The 19,079-nt window shown below is 34.0% G+C and overlaps 2 protein-coding genes across 2 annotated transcripts; one reads left to right on the plus strand and one right to left on the minus strand.

The window, feature by feature from the left end:
* Window positions 1-11,513: 11,513 nt before the first annotated feature.
* LOC110691606 lies at window positions 11,514-12,695 on the minus strand. Its single transcript, XM_021868563.1, has one exon. The coding sequence runs from the start codon at window positions 12,693-12,695 to the stop codon at window positions 11,514-11,516; it is 1,182 nt and encodes a 393-aa protein (XP_021724255.1).
* Window positions 12,696-14,695: 2,000 nt separating this feature from the next.
* Window positions 14,696-16,924, plus strand: LOC110691542 (zeatin O-glucosyltransferase-like). The gene has a single exon (XM_021868477.1). The coding sequence runs from the start codon at window positions 14,990-14,992 to the stop codon at window positions 16,427-16,429; it is 1,440 nt and encodes a 479-aa protein (XP_021724169.1). The 5' UTR covers window positions 14,696-14,989; the 3' UTR covers window positions 16,430-16,924.
* Window positions 16,925-19,079: the final 2,155 nt, after the last annotated feature.

Below are 19,079 nucleotides of genomic sequence, written 5' to 3' on the forward strand. Positions count from 1 at the left end.
GAACCCTCCAACTCCACGATCACTACGTTGGTTAGTCGTGCTAGCGATTTCATTTGTTCTCTACATTCCTTTGATAAGGACACCGGAAAATGGGTCATCAAGGAATCGGAAAAAAAGTGGCTGATAAACTTGTAAGCTATTTGAAACTTTAGCATAACTTTACCATACAAAAACATTATATGTATTCATGTTAACATTTTTACATATGCTACAGCTTGAGTACACTACAGAAGTTGTTGAAGGCAAGCTGGTCCCGACTATAGAGAAAGACCCCTTCACCTTGGCTTTGGGAAAGCCCTACCATCCAGGCCGGGTAGTAGGTATGGGAGGGACGTTGCTAGGATGGGAGAAGGTGATGGGTTCAGAATACACAAAAATGGGAATATCTCGAGCAAGTGTTAACTCACCGGAAGAATTGGATGCCAAGGTGGCATCCATCAAGGAACAAGTTCGCAATGAGTTAATAGGTGAATTCAATGCTTGGGCGAAGCAAATGAACTTACCCTTGTCGTTCCCCCCGACTACACCGGTCGACTCCAGTAGTCACCCAAAAGGACAAGGAGAAGATGAGTAACATGGAGAAGAGGAGATACATGAGGTAGTTTTCTATCTATTAGTTTTGGCCTAGCTAGTGAGTTACGTGAGAACTAATATGGCATTATTGATTAATTATTGCAGGTTGTTACTCCCACACATGCGGACTCGAGGGAGGTTGATAATCCAACACCCCATGAATTTCCAGATTTAGAGGTGAATTTAGGATTCGAGGGAGCGTGTTTGGTTTTAACATAGTGAATTTCGTTACATGATCAATTGTGTAGGAAAAGACCCTTTTTGATAATTTCAGTTTTTACAAGTGAATTTCGTTACTGGTGTAGGTAGAGAACGAGTGTACACTTCTAGCCCCGGGGCTATCAAATGGAGGAGAGTTGCAGTTGGTGGCGTATGGTAGTGCACAAGCGACGACTGGTGATACGTTCCATTTCCAATCGCTTAGGCCACAACATTACTCGGTCGGGATCAATTCTTACATTGCTGGGTTTGAAAACATCCCACTACCGGTGCCTATAGTGGATGATGGGATTACGCTTCTTTGGGAAGCAAAGGGTAGCTATGTGCAATGGCCACGTGCTTGGGTGAGGTTGATCAACGAGGTAATATTTATTTTGATTTTGTGCAAAATAACAAATCTACATGCGTACTTACTAGCTTAAACCCCGGCCAAAAATTTTTGAACTCTAATTATCTTTGTTTTTATCAGATTTCGAAAAAAAGTCAACCATCAAAGAGAAGGAAGGTGGAGAAGCCTAAAAGTGTTGATCAACCTACAAAGAAGATGAGTGAACAAGGGTCGAAGAGTGAACAAGTGTCGAAAAAGAATTCTTCGAAAGGTTCAGCCATGCAACCTACTCCACTTGTTGGAGACAATGTCCTTCAATCGCTCACTAAGGATTTAACTTTTCTACACAATCGTTTTAGTCATTTGCCTAGTGACGATCCCATTGAAATTGCACTTCCTAAGGCAATGTTCCATTATGATGAGGATGCAAGTGCATGGTTAAACAAACAAGATGTGAAGGAATTTTTAAGAGGTTCAATGCTTAACATTTCTCTCATTCAAATATTCATGAGGTACGGGCACATGCCACTTAAATTAATTATGTTATTCATATTAGTGTTGTTTATCCTTCATATATATGTCAATTAATTTTTCATTTTACATGCACGTAGAGCACTACGGGAGCACTTAAGTGACACTGATTCCCCTAGTAAATTTGGGTGGTTATGCCCCGAACAGACATCCGAGACTAGAATCTTACACAACTCCCCCGAGGTGATGTACTATGTTAATCACAGTATTAGGGAATCAATGCGTGCGGGAGACAAGTTCATATTCGCCCCATGTTATGAGGAGTACGTTTAACCATGTGTAATTCAATTCTTTCTACATTTGAATTATTTGTTGTACCCTAATTATTGATTTGTTTGTGTATTGTGAATTTATGTAGGTTTAATTGGTTCCTCATGGTGATTTGTCCTGCTAATAACACAATCTTTCACCTTGATTCAGCTTGATCAAAAAAGAAGTACCTCCTGATGTCTATACTACAAAAGTAAATATAACTACCTAGTGTTGATTATCTTAACCTAACTCATTTAGTAGTAAAACTAATCAAATTTGAATTTACTTTCCTATAGTATTATGAAGAAGATACATGGTCATGCTCCACGGGGTCCTACATGGAAATCACCTATGGTAATGCCACATCATATTGTGATTATCTTAATAAACATTGCTAAAACAATTGTGGATTTTATGTGATGTTTGATTCATTTGATTTGTTCCTATGCTAGTGCCCACAACAAGATAATGGAGTTGATTGTGGATTATACGTGATGAGATTCATGCTTGACATAGCGACTCATTGTACCAACACCATACATCTTGATGAGGTACGACCTTAAACTTGGTCATTAGTTAAAAAATGTAGAAAATAGGCAAGTAGAAGTCATTTAGGCCTTATTTAGGCTATTTTGGATGAAAATGCGACCTTAAACTTAGTAAAATGCTCTTTTTCTGTGATTTCAAGGCTTAGCCACCTATAACTAAGTATAATTGACATTTTATGAGAAAGAACTTGGTCATTAGTTAAAAAATGTAGAGAATGGGCAAGTAGAAGTCAATTAGGCCTTATTTAGGCTATTTTGGATGAAAATGCGACCTAAAACATAGTAAAATGCTCTTTTTCTGTGATTTCAAGGCTTAGCCACCTATAACTAAGTATAATTAACATGTTATGAGAAAGAACTTGGTCATTTGTTTAAAAATGTAGAAAATGGGCAAATAGAAGTCATTTAGGCCTTATTTAGGCTATTTTGGATGAAAATGCGACCTTAAACTTAGTAAAATGCTCTTTTTCTGTGATTTCAAGGCTTAGCCATCAAAAACTAAGTATAATTGACATTTTATGATAAAGAAATTGGTCATTTGTTTAAAAATGTAGAAAATGGGCAAGTAGAAGTCAAAAAGGCCTTATTTAGGCTATTTTGGACGAAAATGCGACTTTAAACTTAGTAAAATGCTCTTTTTCTGTGATTTCAAGGCTTAGCCACCTATAACTAAGTATAATTGACATTTTATGAGAAAGAACTTGGTCATTTGTTTAAAAATGTAGAAAATGGGCAAGTAGAAGTCATTTAGGCCTTATTTAGGCTATTTTGGATGAAAATGCGACCTTAAACTTAGTAAAATGCTCTTTTTATGTGATTTCAAGGCTTAGCCACCTATAACTAAGTATAATTGACATGTTATGAGAAAGAACTTGGTCATTAGTAAAAAAAATGTAGAAAATGGGCAAGTAGAAGTCAAATAGGCCTTATTTAGGCTATTTTGGATGAAAATGCGACCTTAAACTTAGTAAAATGCTCTTTTTCTGTGATTTCAAGGCTTAGCCACCTATAACTAAGTATAATTGACATTTTATGAAAAAGAACTTGGTCATTTGTTTAAAAATGCATAAAATGGGCAAGTAGAAGTCATTTAGGCATTATTTAGGCTATTTTGGATGAAAATGCGACCTTAAACTTAGTAAAATGCTCTTTTTATGTGATTTCAAGGCTTAGCCACCTATAACTAAGTATGATTGACATGTTATGAGAAAGAACATGGTCATTAGTTTAAAAATGTAGAAAATGGGCAAGTAGAAGTCATTTAGGTCTTATTTAGGCTATTTTGGATGAAAATGCGACCTTAAACTTAGTAAAATGCTCTTTTTCTGTGATTTCAAGGCTTAGACACCTATAACTAAGTATAATTGACATGTTATGAGAAAGAACTTGGTCATTAGTTAAAAAATGTAGAGAATGGGCAAGTAGAAGTCAATTAGGCCTTATTTAGGCTATTTTGGATGAAAATGCGATCTAAAACATAGTAAAATGCTCTTTTTCTGTGATTTCAAGGCTTAGACACCTATAACTAAGTATAATTAACATGTTATGAGAAATAACTTGGTCATTTGTTTAAAAATGTAGAAAATGGGCAAGTAGAATTCATTTAGGCCTATTTAGGCTATTTTGGATGAAAATGCGATCTTAAACTTAGTAAAATGCTCTTTTTCCGTGATTTCAAGGCTTAGCCACCTATAACTAAGTATAATTAACATGTTATGAGAAAGAACTTGGTCATTTGTTTAAAAATGTAGAAAATGGGCAAGTAGAAGTCATTTAGGCCTTATTTAGGCTATTTTGGATGAAAATGCGACCTTAAACTTAGTAAAATGCTCTTTTTATGTGATTTCAAGGCTTAGCCACCTATAACTAAGTATAATTGACATGTTATGAGAAAGAACATGATCATTAGTCAAAAAATGTAGATAATGGGCAAGTAGAAGTCATTTAGACCTTATTTAGGCTATTTAGGATGAAAATACGACCTTAAACTTAGTAAAATGCTTTTTTTCTTTGATTTTAAGGCTTAGCCACCTATAACTAAATATAATTGACATATTATGAGAAACAAAATGGTCATTAGTTAAAAAATGTAGAAAATGGGCAAGTAAAAGTCTTTTAGGCCTTCTTTTTGACCGTTTTGACCTAAGTATTTAATTTTTTACATATTTATTACTCACATGTTTAACTTAACTAATTAATTTAATTTATTCTAACATAATTTATATATATTCCAAGTTTTGCAAGGTGCAAAAGGGAGATGCGTTAACAAGCAAGGACTTTAATGAAGTTCGAGACATGTTGGCATCTTTCATCACCTTCAATTTGTAAATGTGGCATTATTTTGAATTTATACTTTGTTAATTATTAAATTTTAGACTACAATATTGACTAGTGATTAGTATTGTTTGTATTTATGTATATATCACACTTTATTTGTTGTACTGCATTTGGTTTTTAATTATAAAAGTCTAAATATATATTTTTAATTCTTGTTATGATTATTAATAATAATTATATTATGGCAGAATTTGTAGCAATAATATGGCAGAATATTATAGCAGGATCAGTTGCAGGAATAATTGCAGGCAAAAAAAAAAAAAAAAAAATTAAGATCCCTATTATTGCCATCGGTTTTCCGGTTCAAACCGGTGGCAATAGTCAGTCTTCCCCTCTAAAAAAAACCGCGCCATTATTATTGCCACCGGTTAACCGGTGGCCATAATTATTATTACCACCGATTAACCGGTGGCCATAAGGAATTTTGCCACCGGTTTTGAAACGGTGGCCATTCGTTGCTTTATTGCCACCGCCCAAATGACCACCGGTTCAAAACCGGTGGCAATGGGGGGTTTTCAACCGGTGGCCATTACATATTTTCGCCTAGTGCCATAACCACCGCACCCTAAGCCAGACCTTCCCAATTCCTAAACCCACCTAACCCTGACCCACTAAACCCAAAACCAGATCCACCAAAAATCCTAATCCTAACCCAAACCTAGATCCACCAAATCCCAACCCAAATCGTGACCAAACCCACACCCAATCCGACCCACACTACTAGAAAACAGTTGAATAACGACGAAAATTTCCGCCGGAAACACCTTAATTTCCGTCGGAAAACTGTTTTCCGTCGGAACTGGTTGTCGAAATACATTTTGTCGGAAAAAGGGCTTTTTCCGACGGAATTTTCGTCAGAAACGGAAATTTCGGCGGAATTCAGTCTGCTGGGAGTGAATTTTAGGTTTGGGAAAGTCCGTCGGAAATTTGATAAAAAATTCAAAAACAAAAATCATCATGAACGACTAAATCAAACACCACAGCAAAAAACTTTGATAAAAATTCAAAAACAAAAATTAAAAACATTAAAACTTACCTTAAAAATCAAATTAGCTTTAAATTTCACCTCGAGCTTGATTTACTAAGGCCAAATTCGACCATGAAAACGCTAGATCTAGCATTTTTATGGTCGAATTTGACCTTAAAAACCATTAAAGTGTTTTAAACACTTACCATTTGCGGCTCCAAATTTCATGACTTCTGAGTTGGTGAGAAAAGTGAAGAGGACGTGAGAAAAGCACAGAAGGCGTGAATAGAAGAGGGAAGATGAGAGAGAAATCGGCTTCAATAGAACAGGGAATAGGAGAGAGAAAGAGAAGAAGAGACGAGAGAGACAGAAAAGAGGCGGAGAGAGAGGAAAGAAAAATGAGAAATGAAAGGGGGAGAGGAGAATCTGTTTTAATTAGGGTTTTTTTTAATTCATAAATCCTCCGGAAAGGCTTTAAATTCCGTGTGAAATTTTTTAGAGAATTAATTTCCGTCGGAAAATATAACATTTGCACGAATTTCCATCGAAAATAAAGAATTTTCCGACGGATTAAAATTCCGTCAAATTTTCGACAAATTTTCTAGGGAAATAAAATCCGTCAGAAATTTTGCACTTTTCGACAGATTTCCATGTCCCTCAAAACCGTTCCATCGGAATTTGACCATTTTCTAGTAGAGATTCAACATAAAAATGTGGAAAAAAAAAAAATAGAGAAAAAAACTAGGATAGATCGCACATCGTAACACTCTACTAACTAGGATTCAAACTGGAATTCTGTTCTTTACCCGCCACCGTGATGCCTGCCTCGCAACCACCTTAATTATCCAGGCTAACAACAACTTCCACCATAATAGATCACAAAAACAGAGTAGCCACACCAATAGTCAAACACCCACAAATCTAAAGATGAAAATCGAAAATTTTAAAATGAAAATCATAAATTTTAGATCTAATACAATTGAAAATTAAAACCAAATCTAAAATGAAAATCAGAATATAGAATAATTGAGAATATTCTAGATAAATTTGAATTAGAAGTGTTGAGAGAGAGATGAACTAGTTCAATATCATACCTTGGTTTAGGAGGAAGCGGCACAGAGCATTTATATATGAATTGAATGGCGCGGCGACATTAAATGCCACATCGACGACACGTGAAGTGTCAGTTGCACCAACCAGATCGAGAGAAGGAGTTAGCGAAGAGAGAGGAAAAGTTAAGGGGGTTAGATGAGGAAATGAGATGAGAGGGAAGTGAATGGTCGTTTGAGAGGAAAGAGAACCTAAGGAGTTAGGGTTAGAGTTTTTTTTTTTTGTTTTTTTCTATATTTTTTATTTAAATAAGTTAAACACATTCCATATAAAACGGTTAACACATAGGTGCGTTCTATAACTTGTAGTGTAAATTTTGGATATATAAAATAGAACGGTTAGGTAGGGGAGGCATTATATAGGTTTCAACATACAAAACGCTTATCTTTTATAGGAGTTCTATAGAGGTCTAGAGATCGCCTATTTAACTTGACAGTTGTGTATTATGTGTTGCTTTTTCCACTTTTTGTGATAGTGCAAGTATTAAAAAACTGAGGAAGTATATGATAGTTGGTGGTCTACTAAAAGAGAAAAAATTAATAAAAAAAGGAAACAAAGCAAGTAGTAAAATACGACCACAAAAGAAAAGTGAAGCAAGTAATAAAATATGGAGGGAGTACTATATTAAGTATATTGTGGATAATTCATACAGCTGATAATGTTATCTGTCCTATTAAGATTATCACACTTAATCACTTTTTATGAAAGTATTTTGTGTTAAATAGGGTGGAATAAAGGGAGTACAAAATAAATCGATGTAGATTTGTCATGTGCATAGAGAAATTTGTTTGATCTTGATTATTCTATTGCCACAAAGTAGTGGATGCGGCAAGCCGCATCCAATGTTTTGTAGTCAAGACTTAAGAAAGTATTAGATCATCGTCATCTTCTTGTGATGAAGAACAAGTTTCCACCCGATGACGAGTTGGTGGTGGTTATGGCGAAGGAGAGGAGCGAGATCATCCATGGCGGAAAAGAGAGAAAGCTTGAGATTCTCGTATTTTTTGAAAAATGACCAAAAATCGAATTGGGACTTTCTTATGAGATGTATTATTGTCGAAATTGATTGTCTCATATGATTTTATGTTGAAATTATGACCGTACCATTTTGATAACATATACATGTATTTTGGTTGAAAAATGAACAAGATATGTTATACCCATGACCTTTAGTGCGTGCACTTTAATGGAGGTTCCACCATTGTTATACATATTATCAAACAAATTATACATATCCTCAAACAAGTTATACATATCCTCCATTGGCTGGATGATATTTTATATTAGCTATATGATGTCATGGTTGGATTATAGCCTCAATTAGTGTAGACACCCATTTGTGTCTCCCCAAAACCAAACCCAGTGATGAGTGCCTTTCCCGTCGAATCATAATCGAATGAAACGAAAGTGTGGAAAGGTCTAGTGTTGCGGAAAATTTTATTTCTTTTCTTTTCTTTTCTCTTCTCTCTGTTTTTGAAAACTTTATTTTAAGAAAACGTCCATTCCAGTTTAGTTTGGTCCATGATAAGGGTCCAATAAGGGTGTAGTTGGATGGGGCTTGCAAAGACCTTTCCAACGATATATTATAAGCCCAATTCCGATGAATAATGAGGAAGTTATGGCCAAAATACTAAACTGGGCCCAAACCGGATTTTACCTACGACCCAATGATCATGAGGAGGGTTCAAAGGTTTAATCCTATTCCTAAACTAATTAGGATTGATTAGAATCTTCTATAAGTTTCTAAAATATCTTAATTATCCTTTTCTAAAAAGATAATATTAAGGAATTTGATTTAAATATAAACTTTCCTTTTTTTTATAAAACTTTCCTTTTTTAAAGTCCTAATTCTATTCGGATTTAAACATGTTCAAAGACAGTCAGATATTATTTTCGTGCTTCATATTTTATATCCAAATTTTATATGGTTGGATAGATCTTGAAATTATCTTTTCAATGATATATTATAATAATAATTCCGAGCTATAACGAAAAAGATATGAATAAGATATCAAACTCTATCCAAAACTGAAACCGTCTCACTATTTCGTTCATATCTTTTATTCTAAAATATATTTTAATCTGATTCTAATTGGGTTAGAAAGTAGAATTCAAGATCTTTCCAACGACATCTTATTCATCTTATTCCGATTTCTGGATCAAAAGATATGATAAAAACAAAATCCGCAAAAACTGTTGTCTACGAGTTTTATTTCGATTCGAATTTAGATTCTTTTCTTAATTCTTCGACTCTCTTTTTTCCTATAAATAGAGGTCATATCTCCTCTTAATCAATCACCAACTCTCATCAAGATTTTCTTGATTATTCTCTCTCTCTCCCTTTTTCTAAACTAGCCTTTTCTCAAATAAATAATTTCGCATTCATTAGATCTTGATACACCTAGCTATATTCGAAGTTGCCTTCGCCCTAGACGTGAAAGGTTTTAATTTCTGAGGGTTTGGTCCCAAATTTCTCTTTCAATTATTTAATTTAATTGCTTTGTTTATTATTTTCCTTGAAGTTACTAACGTGTGTATTTTGTTATTAGAAAGAGGTACGAGGCATCCAAGTAAGTACTTTAATGGTTTAATTGATATTATGATGTAGAAATCATGCTTAGATTGTTATTATGATATTCCTAATATCATGTCTAGGGTAATTTTAATATCAAGTATGATTAAAAGTATGATGCTTCCTATATTCTTCCTAATATTTATGATTGTTAGTATCATGTTAGGGCTAAAGATTTGATTTTTATTGTTTAGTGACATGCTAGGGTTTGTTATTAATCTTGTTAGTATCATGCCTAGGATCTTGCTATGTTTATTATGCCTTAATATTAACATGAACATGATTATGATTATAATTGTTATAATAATTTATGAATATTATTATTATTATTTTGATAATGATTATTTTTATTCATGATTACTATTATTATGATGATGATTATTATTATTATTCATAATTATTATTGATTATGTTGCTTGATACATTATTTATTCTTCATTGATTGATCACACCTTTTATTGCATGTTAAAGGGAATTGGCATTTGCAATCACGCTTAATAAGATAATTAATAATCTTGTTAGGTTAATTGTGATTATAATTCAAGTGATCACCAATAATAGTTTATTTGTGCATTAAATTCAACCAACATAGATTAAACAGGTTTAGGGTTAAATCTATTGATTGTATGTTAGTCAGAAAGCGCACATGAATACGAGCAGAATAAAGTAGAGGCCTATTATTAGGGCAAGTTCAATCTCTTTTAGGTTGGATTTGTACCATCATCCCCGAACCCTATTTTGGTTCATGACCTTATGGAGTTGACGATCTCTTGGATCGTTAAGGGGTGTAACCTTCACCTCGTGAACGGTTTACAAGTTCCTTAAAAACTTGTTGGCGACTCTTTTGCTCTATCTTCTTCCCTTTTGGACGCCACCGTACTTTAGTGTATGATCACAGTGGGGTTCAAGCTAGTGGGATTTTAAAGGCTTGAAACTATTCCCTACAATTAGCTATATGATATCATTTATGATTGTGTCTATGCTATCCTTTATTGGCTGGATGATATCCTCTGTTGCTATATGATATCATCTAGCCATGATATCTTATAGCCAATAGAGGATATCATCTACCTAGTAGAAATACCATCCATCCAATCAAGGATACTCCCTCCGTTTTTAAATACTTGCTCCGTTTCTATTTTTTGCACTATTTATTTGTCCTACTTTGACTAATGTTTGTGATTTATACATATGAAAAAATATAGTCTTGTGGGTACTTGTTGGAATCATATCAATGAATAGATTATTACTTTTCAATTGTTAGAATTTATACTTATTGATAATTAAAGATATTAGTGATCAAAGATTAGCATCGGCATGCGTGTCCAAGAGAAATGGTTCAAGTATTTAAAAACAGAGGGAGTATCATATAACCAACAGAGGATATTATCCAGTCAATAGGGGATATCATCCAGTCAATAGAAATATGATACAACCAATAAAGGGTATCATTTAGGCAATAAAGAATATCATCCAACCCATAGAGAATTATCCAGCCATTAGAAATATCATCCAGCCAATAAAGGATATCAGATAGCCAATAAAAGATATTATCCAGTTAGTAGAGGATATCATCCAACCAATAGTGAATATCATTAAGTCAAATGAGAATATAACAAATCTGCATTTTGTCAGTCTGGATTGTTCGTCAGTTCAGACTGACACAATACCTTCTCTTCTATTGCGAACTACTAACAATTTTCTCCATCACGAGTCAACAAAATTGACGCGGTGATTTGGTCGCAGTTGGTTCCCTAATTAAGCTTTGTAGAATTGCCTTTTGTCTTTTACCAAATGTCTATAGCTAATTAGACCATTATGAGAAAGTTACATAGGATGATGATTAGTTTTTTTTTTTTTTTGACAATAGCAAAGGGACGAAAAACTAAACTAAAAATAATTAAGCATACTTATGCGGCAGTTCTTAGCAATATCATTTGCCCTTTAACTTGGCACAAACTTTTAAATAAAACGAATGTTCAGTAAATTGCTGAACATCCGTTATAAAGTGACAATAAAAAGTGCAAAAGTTACACTAAAACGCACAAAAGTTATTCTGACATATATAAAAGTTATTTATGCTTCATTGATAAATTTCACAAAAGTGATACTAAATTTGACAAAAGTGACACTAAATTTGACAAAAGTGAACTCGATGTACAGTAAATTACTGAAAACCGGGTGTATACAAAAGTGATTGTTAACTTGGTCTCTTGACACCTTTAGAATGGTGCAACTAAAGAAGGAAGCACCCAACTCTTTTATCTCATTTACCGTCCATGATATCTCTAAGTCCTTTCCTTTTTCGCCTCTAAGGTTATTGATGAGGCTGCTCGAATCAGACAGAATGAGGATACCCTGTTTGCCCTGGGTCTGGGCCCACTTCATCCCTTCCAAGCATGCCCAAGCTTCACAATGAAGGGCTGAGTTCGCGGCTCTGTGTCTACCTCCTTCCCTTGTCGTCATTGCTAGCCCATTTCCCATGACTGACCAACCAATCCCTGCCCTCTTGGTCTTTTTATCCCAAGAACCATCCACGCTTACCCTGAAATTTGCAAAGCCCTCCTTTACTCGACCCAACTGAACATGATTGAAACCTGGTGGGGGCAGGTTCCCATGTCGTTCCTCCTCCATATTCTCATATTGTCGTTCATCCTCATTTGTGAAGGTCTCATGGTTTCTCATTGCTTGATCGATGAACTCCTTAACCAAGTTTCTTCCTCCAGTCCTACCATTGAAGCACCTCGCGTTTCTTGTTTTCCAAATTCCCCATAGCGTTGCTATGAACAGGGTAACACGGGAACTATTCTTACCATCCTCGCTATTAAACAGCAGGATAAATGATTGGATCCAATCTCTCAATGAGTCAAATCCAGTAGAGTCAGAGAAAATTGCCAGAGAGCTATGTCCCCAGACTTCCTTTGCTAGAATACATAATCTGAAAAGATGTTGGGTATCTTCGGGGTCCTCCCCACAGTAACCACACGTTTCGTCCATAGGAATACCCCTATTGGCCAAATTAACCTTTATGGCAAGACCATTGTGGTAGAGCTTCCATAAAAAGACCTTCCATTTAGGCTGGATATTCAGCCTCCAAATCAGCTTTACAAAATCCTGGTCCTTGTCATTATGAATGTCGCTTCTAGCTGATTCTTGCTCTCTCATAAGGAAGTAATAACCCGTCTTAAGCGTGTATCTTCCCGGGGGGTGGAACTTCCAGTAGATGAAGTCATCTTTGTTTGTAGAAGGAAGCTCCATTGACAAGATAGACCTTGCACTCCCTATATTTCTAAACAGGGAGGATAATGATTAGTTGATTACACGAAACAGGCTCTAACGGAATATATTTTTATTACACTCCCTTTATTTCTAAATGAATGGGTTAAACCTTAAAAATTTTGACCATAAACTCCCATTAATTAATAAGAGATAATATAATTAAATGTGGTCTCATTATATTCGTATTGTTATACATACTACATATTTTATATTAATAAATTTTTATAATTTTTTCTTTTATAAAATGGAATTATATACTTTTTGAGAGCATTTTGGAAATCATAAAACATTAATTAAGACAAAAAAAAAAAAAAAAAAAAAAAAAAAAAAGAAGAAGAAGAAGAATGGAGGGAATAGCTATTAAAAAGGTTTTTTTAAACTATGTTTCCCAAGTTATTCAATTTCCAAGTTGTATCCATATTTTTTCAAAGTTATAAGTTGTGCCCTCCACTTTACGATATTTTATCAACAATACCCTTTGACAGCCATATCCGTTAACAAAAGTTAAGTTATTTTATCGACAATGGTGTCGTGGCGTTATTTATTTGACACGTGTCCCATTCTAATTGGTTTAATACTTTTAAAAAAATTAAAAAATCAAAAAATAAAATAACAAAAAAGGTTATTATTAACGTCAAAGATTATTGTTAATAAAAATTAAGGAGGTTAAGGGCACAAATTAGACGTTCAAAAAAGCGTAGGCACATCTTAAAAATAAAGAAGTTTGAGGGCATAACTTAGAAAAACTAACAACTATTCGTACACTTCTTGCATTGAAAAAAAATTGTAATGCCAAAAAAGACAAAAATAATACAAAAGAGTAGACTGAAAAAATGCAGACGATAAAACAATTTCAGAAGATGAAAAATCTGGAACATGGTTATCAATAATGGATTATGGACCCTTGAATTTAAGATAAGCTCAAGAAAGATAAGTTACACTATTACAATGCATGTCTAGGAGTATTGGACATTTGGACCCCTTATCATAAATTCTTAACCGCTTGTAGACAAAAGTTGTACGAGACTACTTCCTTTACTCAATCTTTTTCTTTTATCACGCTTATTAATACTAAATTTAAGCTATTATTACTTTAAGTCTCCGTAAATAAATAAAAAATTATAAAATTTATATATTATGACAATATTTATTAAAACGAATTAAAAAAAATCCAGCATAAATATATTTTTCCTTACATATTATTCACCCAAAAAAATAAGATAAGGAGAGATAGTAAATAGTATAAAAGTCAAAGTGGGTCAAGTAAAAAAGAGCGGAGTTATTATTTAGAGGAAACTTAACCATTGTTTCAGCAAAAAGCCCCCATGCTTGATTGTTTGTTGTTGGTAGAGATGGTAGCCTTGGGTTGATCACTTCGTAACCATAAGGTCATAACTTCGGAGTCATTTAGGCAATCGAGCTTAAAAAATGTTCAAGCTAATTTTAATTTATTTAGGAGGTAGTAGTGTACATGTATGATTCATGATCGAATCATGTATTAATCAAGTCGCGTTTAAATACAAGCTTTTCTTATTAATCAACTTTATACTTTTGACCTTTGAAAATCTCAAAATCAAGCATAATTATAATGTAAAGCATTTTATTTAATGATCAAACTAGATTAAAATAAAAATCATGAGTAATTTAATAAACGTTTCTCTACTTGTAGCATGAAATAGATAATCTATTTGATTTCTTAAATAATACACAGAATAATTAATTTTTTTTATAAAAAAATATTGATTCCTCAAAATAGGTATATATGTCGCACTTTTGTGAAACAATTTACAAACATATACATAGTACTATTAAAGAAACGGATGAAAAACTCAAATTGCATTGTTTAGACAATACTAGGAGTATTACTTTTAATAGTTACCTAGTTGGTATCGAGTGTAATGCATGTTGATTGTGAACTAGCCTTCAATTCGACATTCAACAACTCATCCTTCAACAATATACTCCGTAATAAACACTCTAACTTAAATGTCCCACTATAACTAGTCAATCTCTTGTGGGATTCCATATACAAGCCGGCATGTGCATGCCTAGCAAGGATAGACACCATCCAAAATCCGGCCCACAAATGGCAGGAGCAAGCGCTTGCACGTAATACACAATTGAAACTAAGCTTCGACGTTAGAACAAAGTTCTGGCACGTTTGACTTTATTATAGATCGCCTAAATGATCACTAGCATTGCGACTGACGCAATTAGTGAGGTCATAAGACTATTGTCTGTGTATATATATATAACATCAATAACTTCATCACATGAAAAAAATAAGAGTAAAGACCAAAATGACAATGAACAACACCCTTAAGAGTGAAGTAGTAGTGGTAATGGTACCACTACCAGCACAAGGCCATCTCAACCAACTTCTCCACCTTTCTCATCTCATTGCCGCCTACGGTATACCGGTGCATTATGCCGGTTGCGCCTCCCACAACCGGCAAGTGAAGGTACGATGTAACGGGTGGGAATCAGAAAGCTTAACAAAAATTCAGTTCCATGATTTTGAACTCCCTCCTTATGACTCACCTCCTCCTAATGTCGACCTCATCTCTTTCCCCCATCATCTCCTACCCCTTTTCAAGGCTTCCATGCATCTTCGTCAACCAGTGTCTGTTCTCTTGCAGCAACTCTCGGGAAAGTTTAACCGAGTAATAGTCATTCATGACCTTGTTATGGCTTATGTTGTCCAAGATGTAAAGCTCATTCCGAATGGTGAAACATATAGCTTTAATCCTGTCTCCGCGTTTTACAATTTCTTATATTCATGGATAAGTATACCCGACAAAGAGAAGCCGTTTCAGTTGGATTCAAAAGATATCCCAGAAGGTATCCCCCCTGAAGATGATGGGTTTAGTACACAAGATATGACAGAGTTTTTTCTCAATCAAATGAAATTTCTCGGGTTTGAATCAGGGTGGATTTTTAACACCTCGAGAATTATAGAAGGTAGATATGTTCAGCTATTGGAGAGGTTACCTACAACAAAATCACAAAGAAATTACTTTGCCTTAGGACCTTTTAACCCGGTGAAAATCAAAAGTGAAAGCATGAAAAATAGACACCAATGCCTTAATTGGCTAGATAAACAAGGGAAAGATTCAGTGATATATGTTTCTTTTGGGTCGACAATATCACTGACAGATGATCAGATCACAGAGTTGGCTAACGGGTTGGAAAGATGCGGGGAGAAGTTTATATGGGTGCTTAGAAGAGCGGATCCAAACGACATTTTTACAGAAGCTGATAAAGTAAAAAAGCCTCAACTTCATGCAGATTATGAAGAAAGAGTAAAAGATAGGGGAATAATAGTAAGAGATTGGGCACCACAGCTAGAAATCTTGGCTCATCCATCAGTTGGCGGGTTCATGAGTCATTGTGGATGGAATTCTTGTATGGAAAGTATAAGTATGGGTGTGCCGGTTGTAGCCTGGCCTATGCATTCCGATCAACCAAAGAATGCATTTTTAGTTAGCAATGTACTAAAAATTGGTGTAATGGTAAGAGAATGGGAACATCGTGGTGAGATTGTAAAGTCAATTACAATAGAGAATGCAGTTAAGACACTGATGGCATCACAAGAAGGAAAAGAGATAAAGATGAGAGCTGCAAATATTGGTGAAGCTGTGAGAGGATCAGTTGCTGAAGGTGGTGCTTCCAACTTAGAAAGGGATGCTTTCATTTCCCATATCTCTAGATAGTTCTACCTTTTAGCCTTATTTCTGTTGCACATTTTCTCAATTCAATATTGTTTTTTTTTTTTTTTCCAAATATTGTTACATTCCTAATTTATAATAATATATATAGAGAAAGGGCATCTTTAATAATAAATTTCACTATTTCGAAATTTCCCTTCTTAATTTTTAAAATTACCTTACAAGTAAAAAATGGTAATTTTTTTTACAAAAATAAAAATAATTACTTTATCACAACTGCTTTCACCCCTTGTAATAACTGCAACTACTCTTGATTTTTTACTATTAATGGTTTATTTATTTTTACACAGGACAAACTGATAATAAATAACGAAGGTTTTAATAAAGAGGATAATATAGTTTAATTAGTTTCTACTTTTTAAAAAAAAAAAAACCAATTAGTTTCTTATATTGCATATACACGCATTGCGTGTGTTTCTTACATTGTAAATATAAAAGTCAAATCAAATTTTCATTTAAACAAATTGTTGTAAGGATGTCGATCTGTCGATCTCACAACTAACTATTTTATATCTTGTTAAAAAAATCAGTCGACATCTTTAATTATAAGGTATGGGGCAATGAGACTATTAATAATTCTGAAAAACACTTTGAAAAATATATACTACGTACTTGTAGCCGAACAATGGACACGCGCGTATAAGTATATGATTGTAGTTATGGAGATAGTTCATGTGAAGAGAAGCATTTTCATCAAATAGAGACCATATAAAATGGCAGGACTATAATGTTTGCCGGAATGATCGATTTCGTCACGTGGTGCATGATTGGTAGTGAAAATGGCTACTAGCTGAGTAGCTGATGAGAAGTTACATGGTTATAAAACATGTCTAATCTTTTTCTACCGTATAAAAAATTAAAAATCTCTTCATCCGAGTACTATTTAGTACTCCCTTTGTTTCTAAATTATATTCCTACTTCTATCATTTATTCCTCACATAATAATGAAAAGTAGGAATGTAATTTAGAGGCGAGGGAGTAGTATATATTGACATCAAAATTATAAAGATTTGATTTATCATTATCCTTTGCATATTAATGCAAAACATTATTTTTATAGTCAAACCAACTTATCCTACCTTTGTTAATCGTTATCTGCAACATTGGAATATTTTATATTTCTCAAATAATACCCCAAAAATTGCAGATAACAATTAACGGAGATAGTACAAACAACTTTTCCTAAAAAATAAAAATTAAAAAATAAAAGTTATACAAACAACTAACTCAACTTAATAAGCTCTCATTTTTTTTCATTTAAAAAAAATATATACTTAATAAGCTTTTAGTGACAAATAAGGCCAAAGTATAATTTGATTTTGGTAATAAATTTATAATGACCCGAGGCATCGCTCGAGCCAAAAACTAGTTTGTTGGACTTAATGATTTTGATGATAACACAACCTCACTTACTTACAGACTAATAAGTGTTTGATTGTTTAAGTGTGTGATCAGTTGCAAAGACCAGAGAATTGAGGGGGCGTTTGGTTCGCGGATTATAGGTATGAGGTATGAGTTTAGAATGACCTCATACCATATTTTTGGTTATCAAAAATATGATTTTACCCATGAGGTATGGGTTTAGAAATCTTGAGAGGGTGGGTTTGGCTCATTCCATTCCTTTAGGTATCAAATACATGAAATGAAGGGGATGATATTCCATTCCAAAATTGAACCAAACACATGGTATTAAGTATCAAGTTCCTACCCGATATCACCTTAACCTTATTCCTGATTCCAAACCTATACCACTTTATGAACCAAACACCCCCTGAGTGTCTTGTGAAGATACCATGAGGAACAAGAAGGCCAGAAGCAAAGTTGTCCAAAAACAAGAGTTCCTTTGTAGGAACTGGTGCCTCAAAAATGAAGACTTGAGAAGAGAAGGTTCCCCTCAGGGAACATAAGCTTTAGAGCACAAGCTTCATCAAAGAAGAGAAGTTCCCCTTGAGGAACAGAAGTCTCAGAGTAGAAGCTTCATCAGTGAACATGAAAACTAAATATATTTTTATACTTTAGGATTTAGGTAAGTATAAGGATAGAATTATACTCGAAAATTGCTGTGTGGAATCAGTCTAAATAGTGCTAGAATGTTTTTAGGAAAACAGTTTTTCAACGTTTATCTTTTCTAACAAAAAAGATTTTATTTTATTCAGAATTTCAAAAATATCTTTTTAACAAATAAAATCTGATTTTAAGTTTTCCAAAACTTGCGGCCTACTTCCCATGATCTTCTTCATGTCATAGCCAAACACATTGAGGAGTTTGTGTTTCCTTGAATTAAGGAACATGATCTTCTTAGTGGGTTGGAGTAGTGGCGTAATGGAGTTGCTGCACAAAGAAGATTTTCCAATGCGTTTATTGTTCTATAAATAGTCTTTGAAATCTGATGGAAAAATTCACTCTTGCTCAATTAAGTTTTCAGCTTTTGTCTTCTTTATTAGTCAAGAGTCCAATTCCACATTAGTGAAATAGAGTGTTCTTATACTAGAGTTATTACATTTGAGTTGTAATTTAGGGAATGGGGAAGTTTGAGTGAAGAAAGAGAAGAGAAGAGTAAGAGAAAGAGAAGAGTAACAAGTTGGGTGACTTGTTCCTCGGGGTTTCAAGTTCGTTGAGGAACTTGAAGTTTGAG

This window comes from Chenopodium quinoa, unplaced genomic scaffold, assembly GCF_001683475.1.
Source record: "Chenopodium quinoa cultivar QQ74 unplaced genomic scaffold, ASM168347v1, whole genome shotgun sequence".
Classification (NCBI taxonomy): domain Eukaryota; kingdom Viridiplantae; phylum Streptophyta; class Magnoliopsida; order Caryophyllales; family Amaranthaceae; genus Chenopodium; species Chenopodium quinoa.

Excerpts from the sequence above, each read along its gene's own strand:
- LOC110691606 (XM_021868563.1), bottom strand. The coding sequence starts at position 12,695 with ATGGAGCTTCCTTCTACAAACAAAGATGACTTCATCTACTGGAAGTTC.
- LOC110691542 (XM_021868477.1), top strand. The coding sequence starts at position 14,990 with ATGAAAAAAATAAGAGTAAAGACCAAAATGACAATGAACAACACCCTT.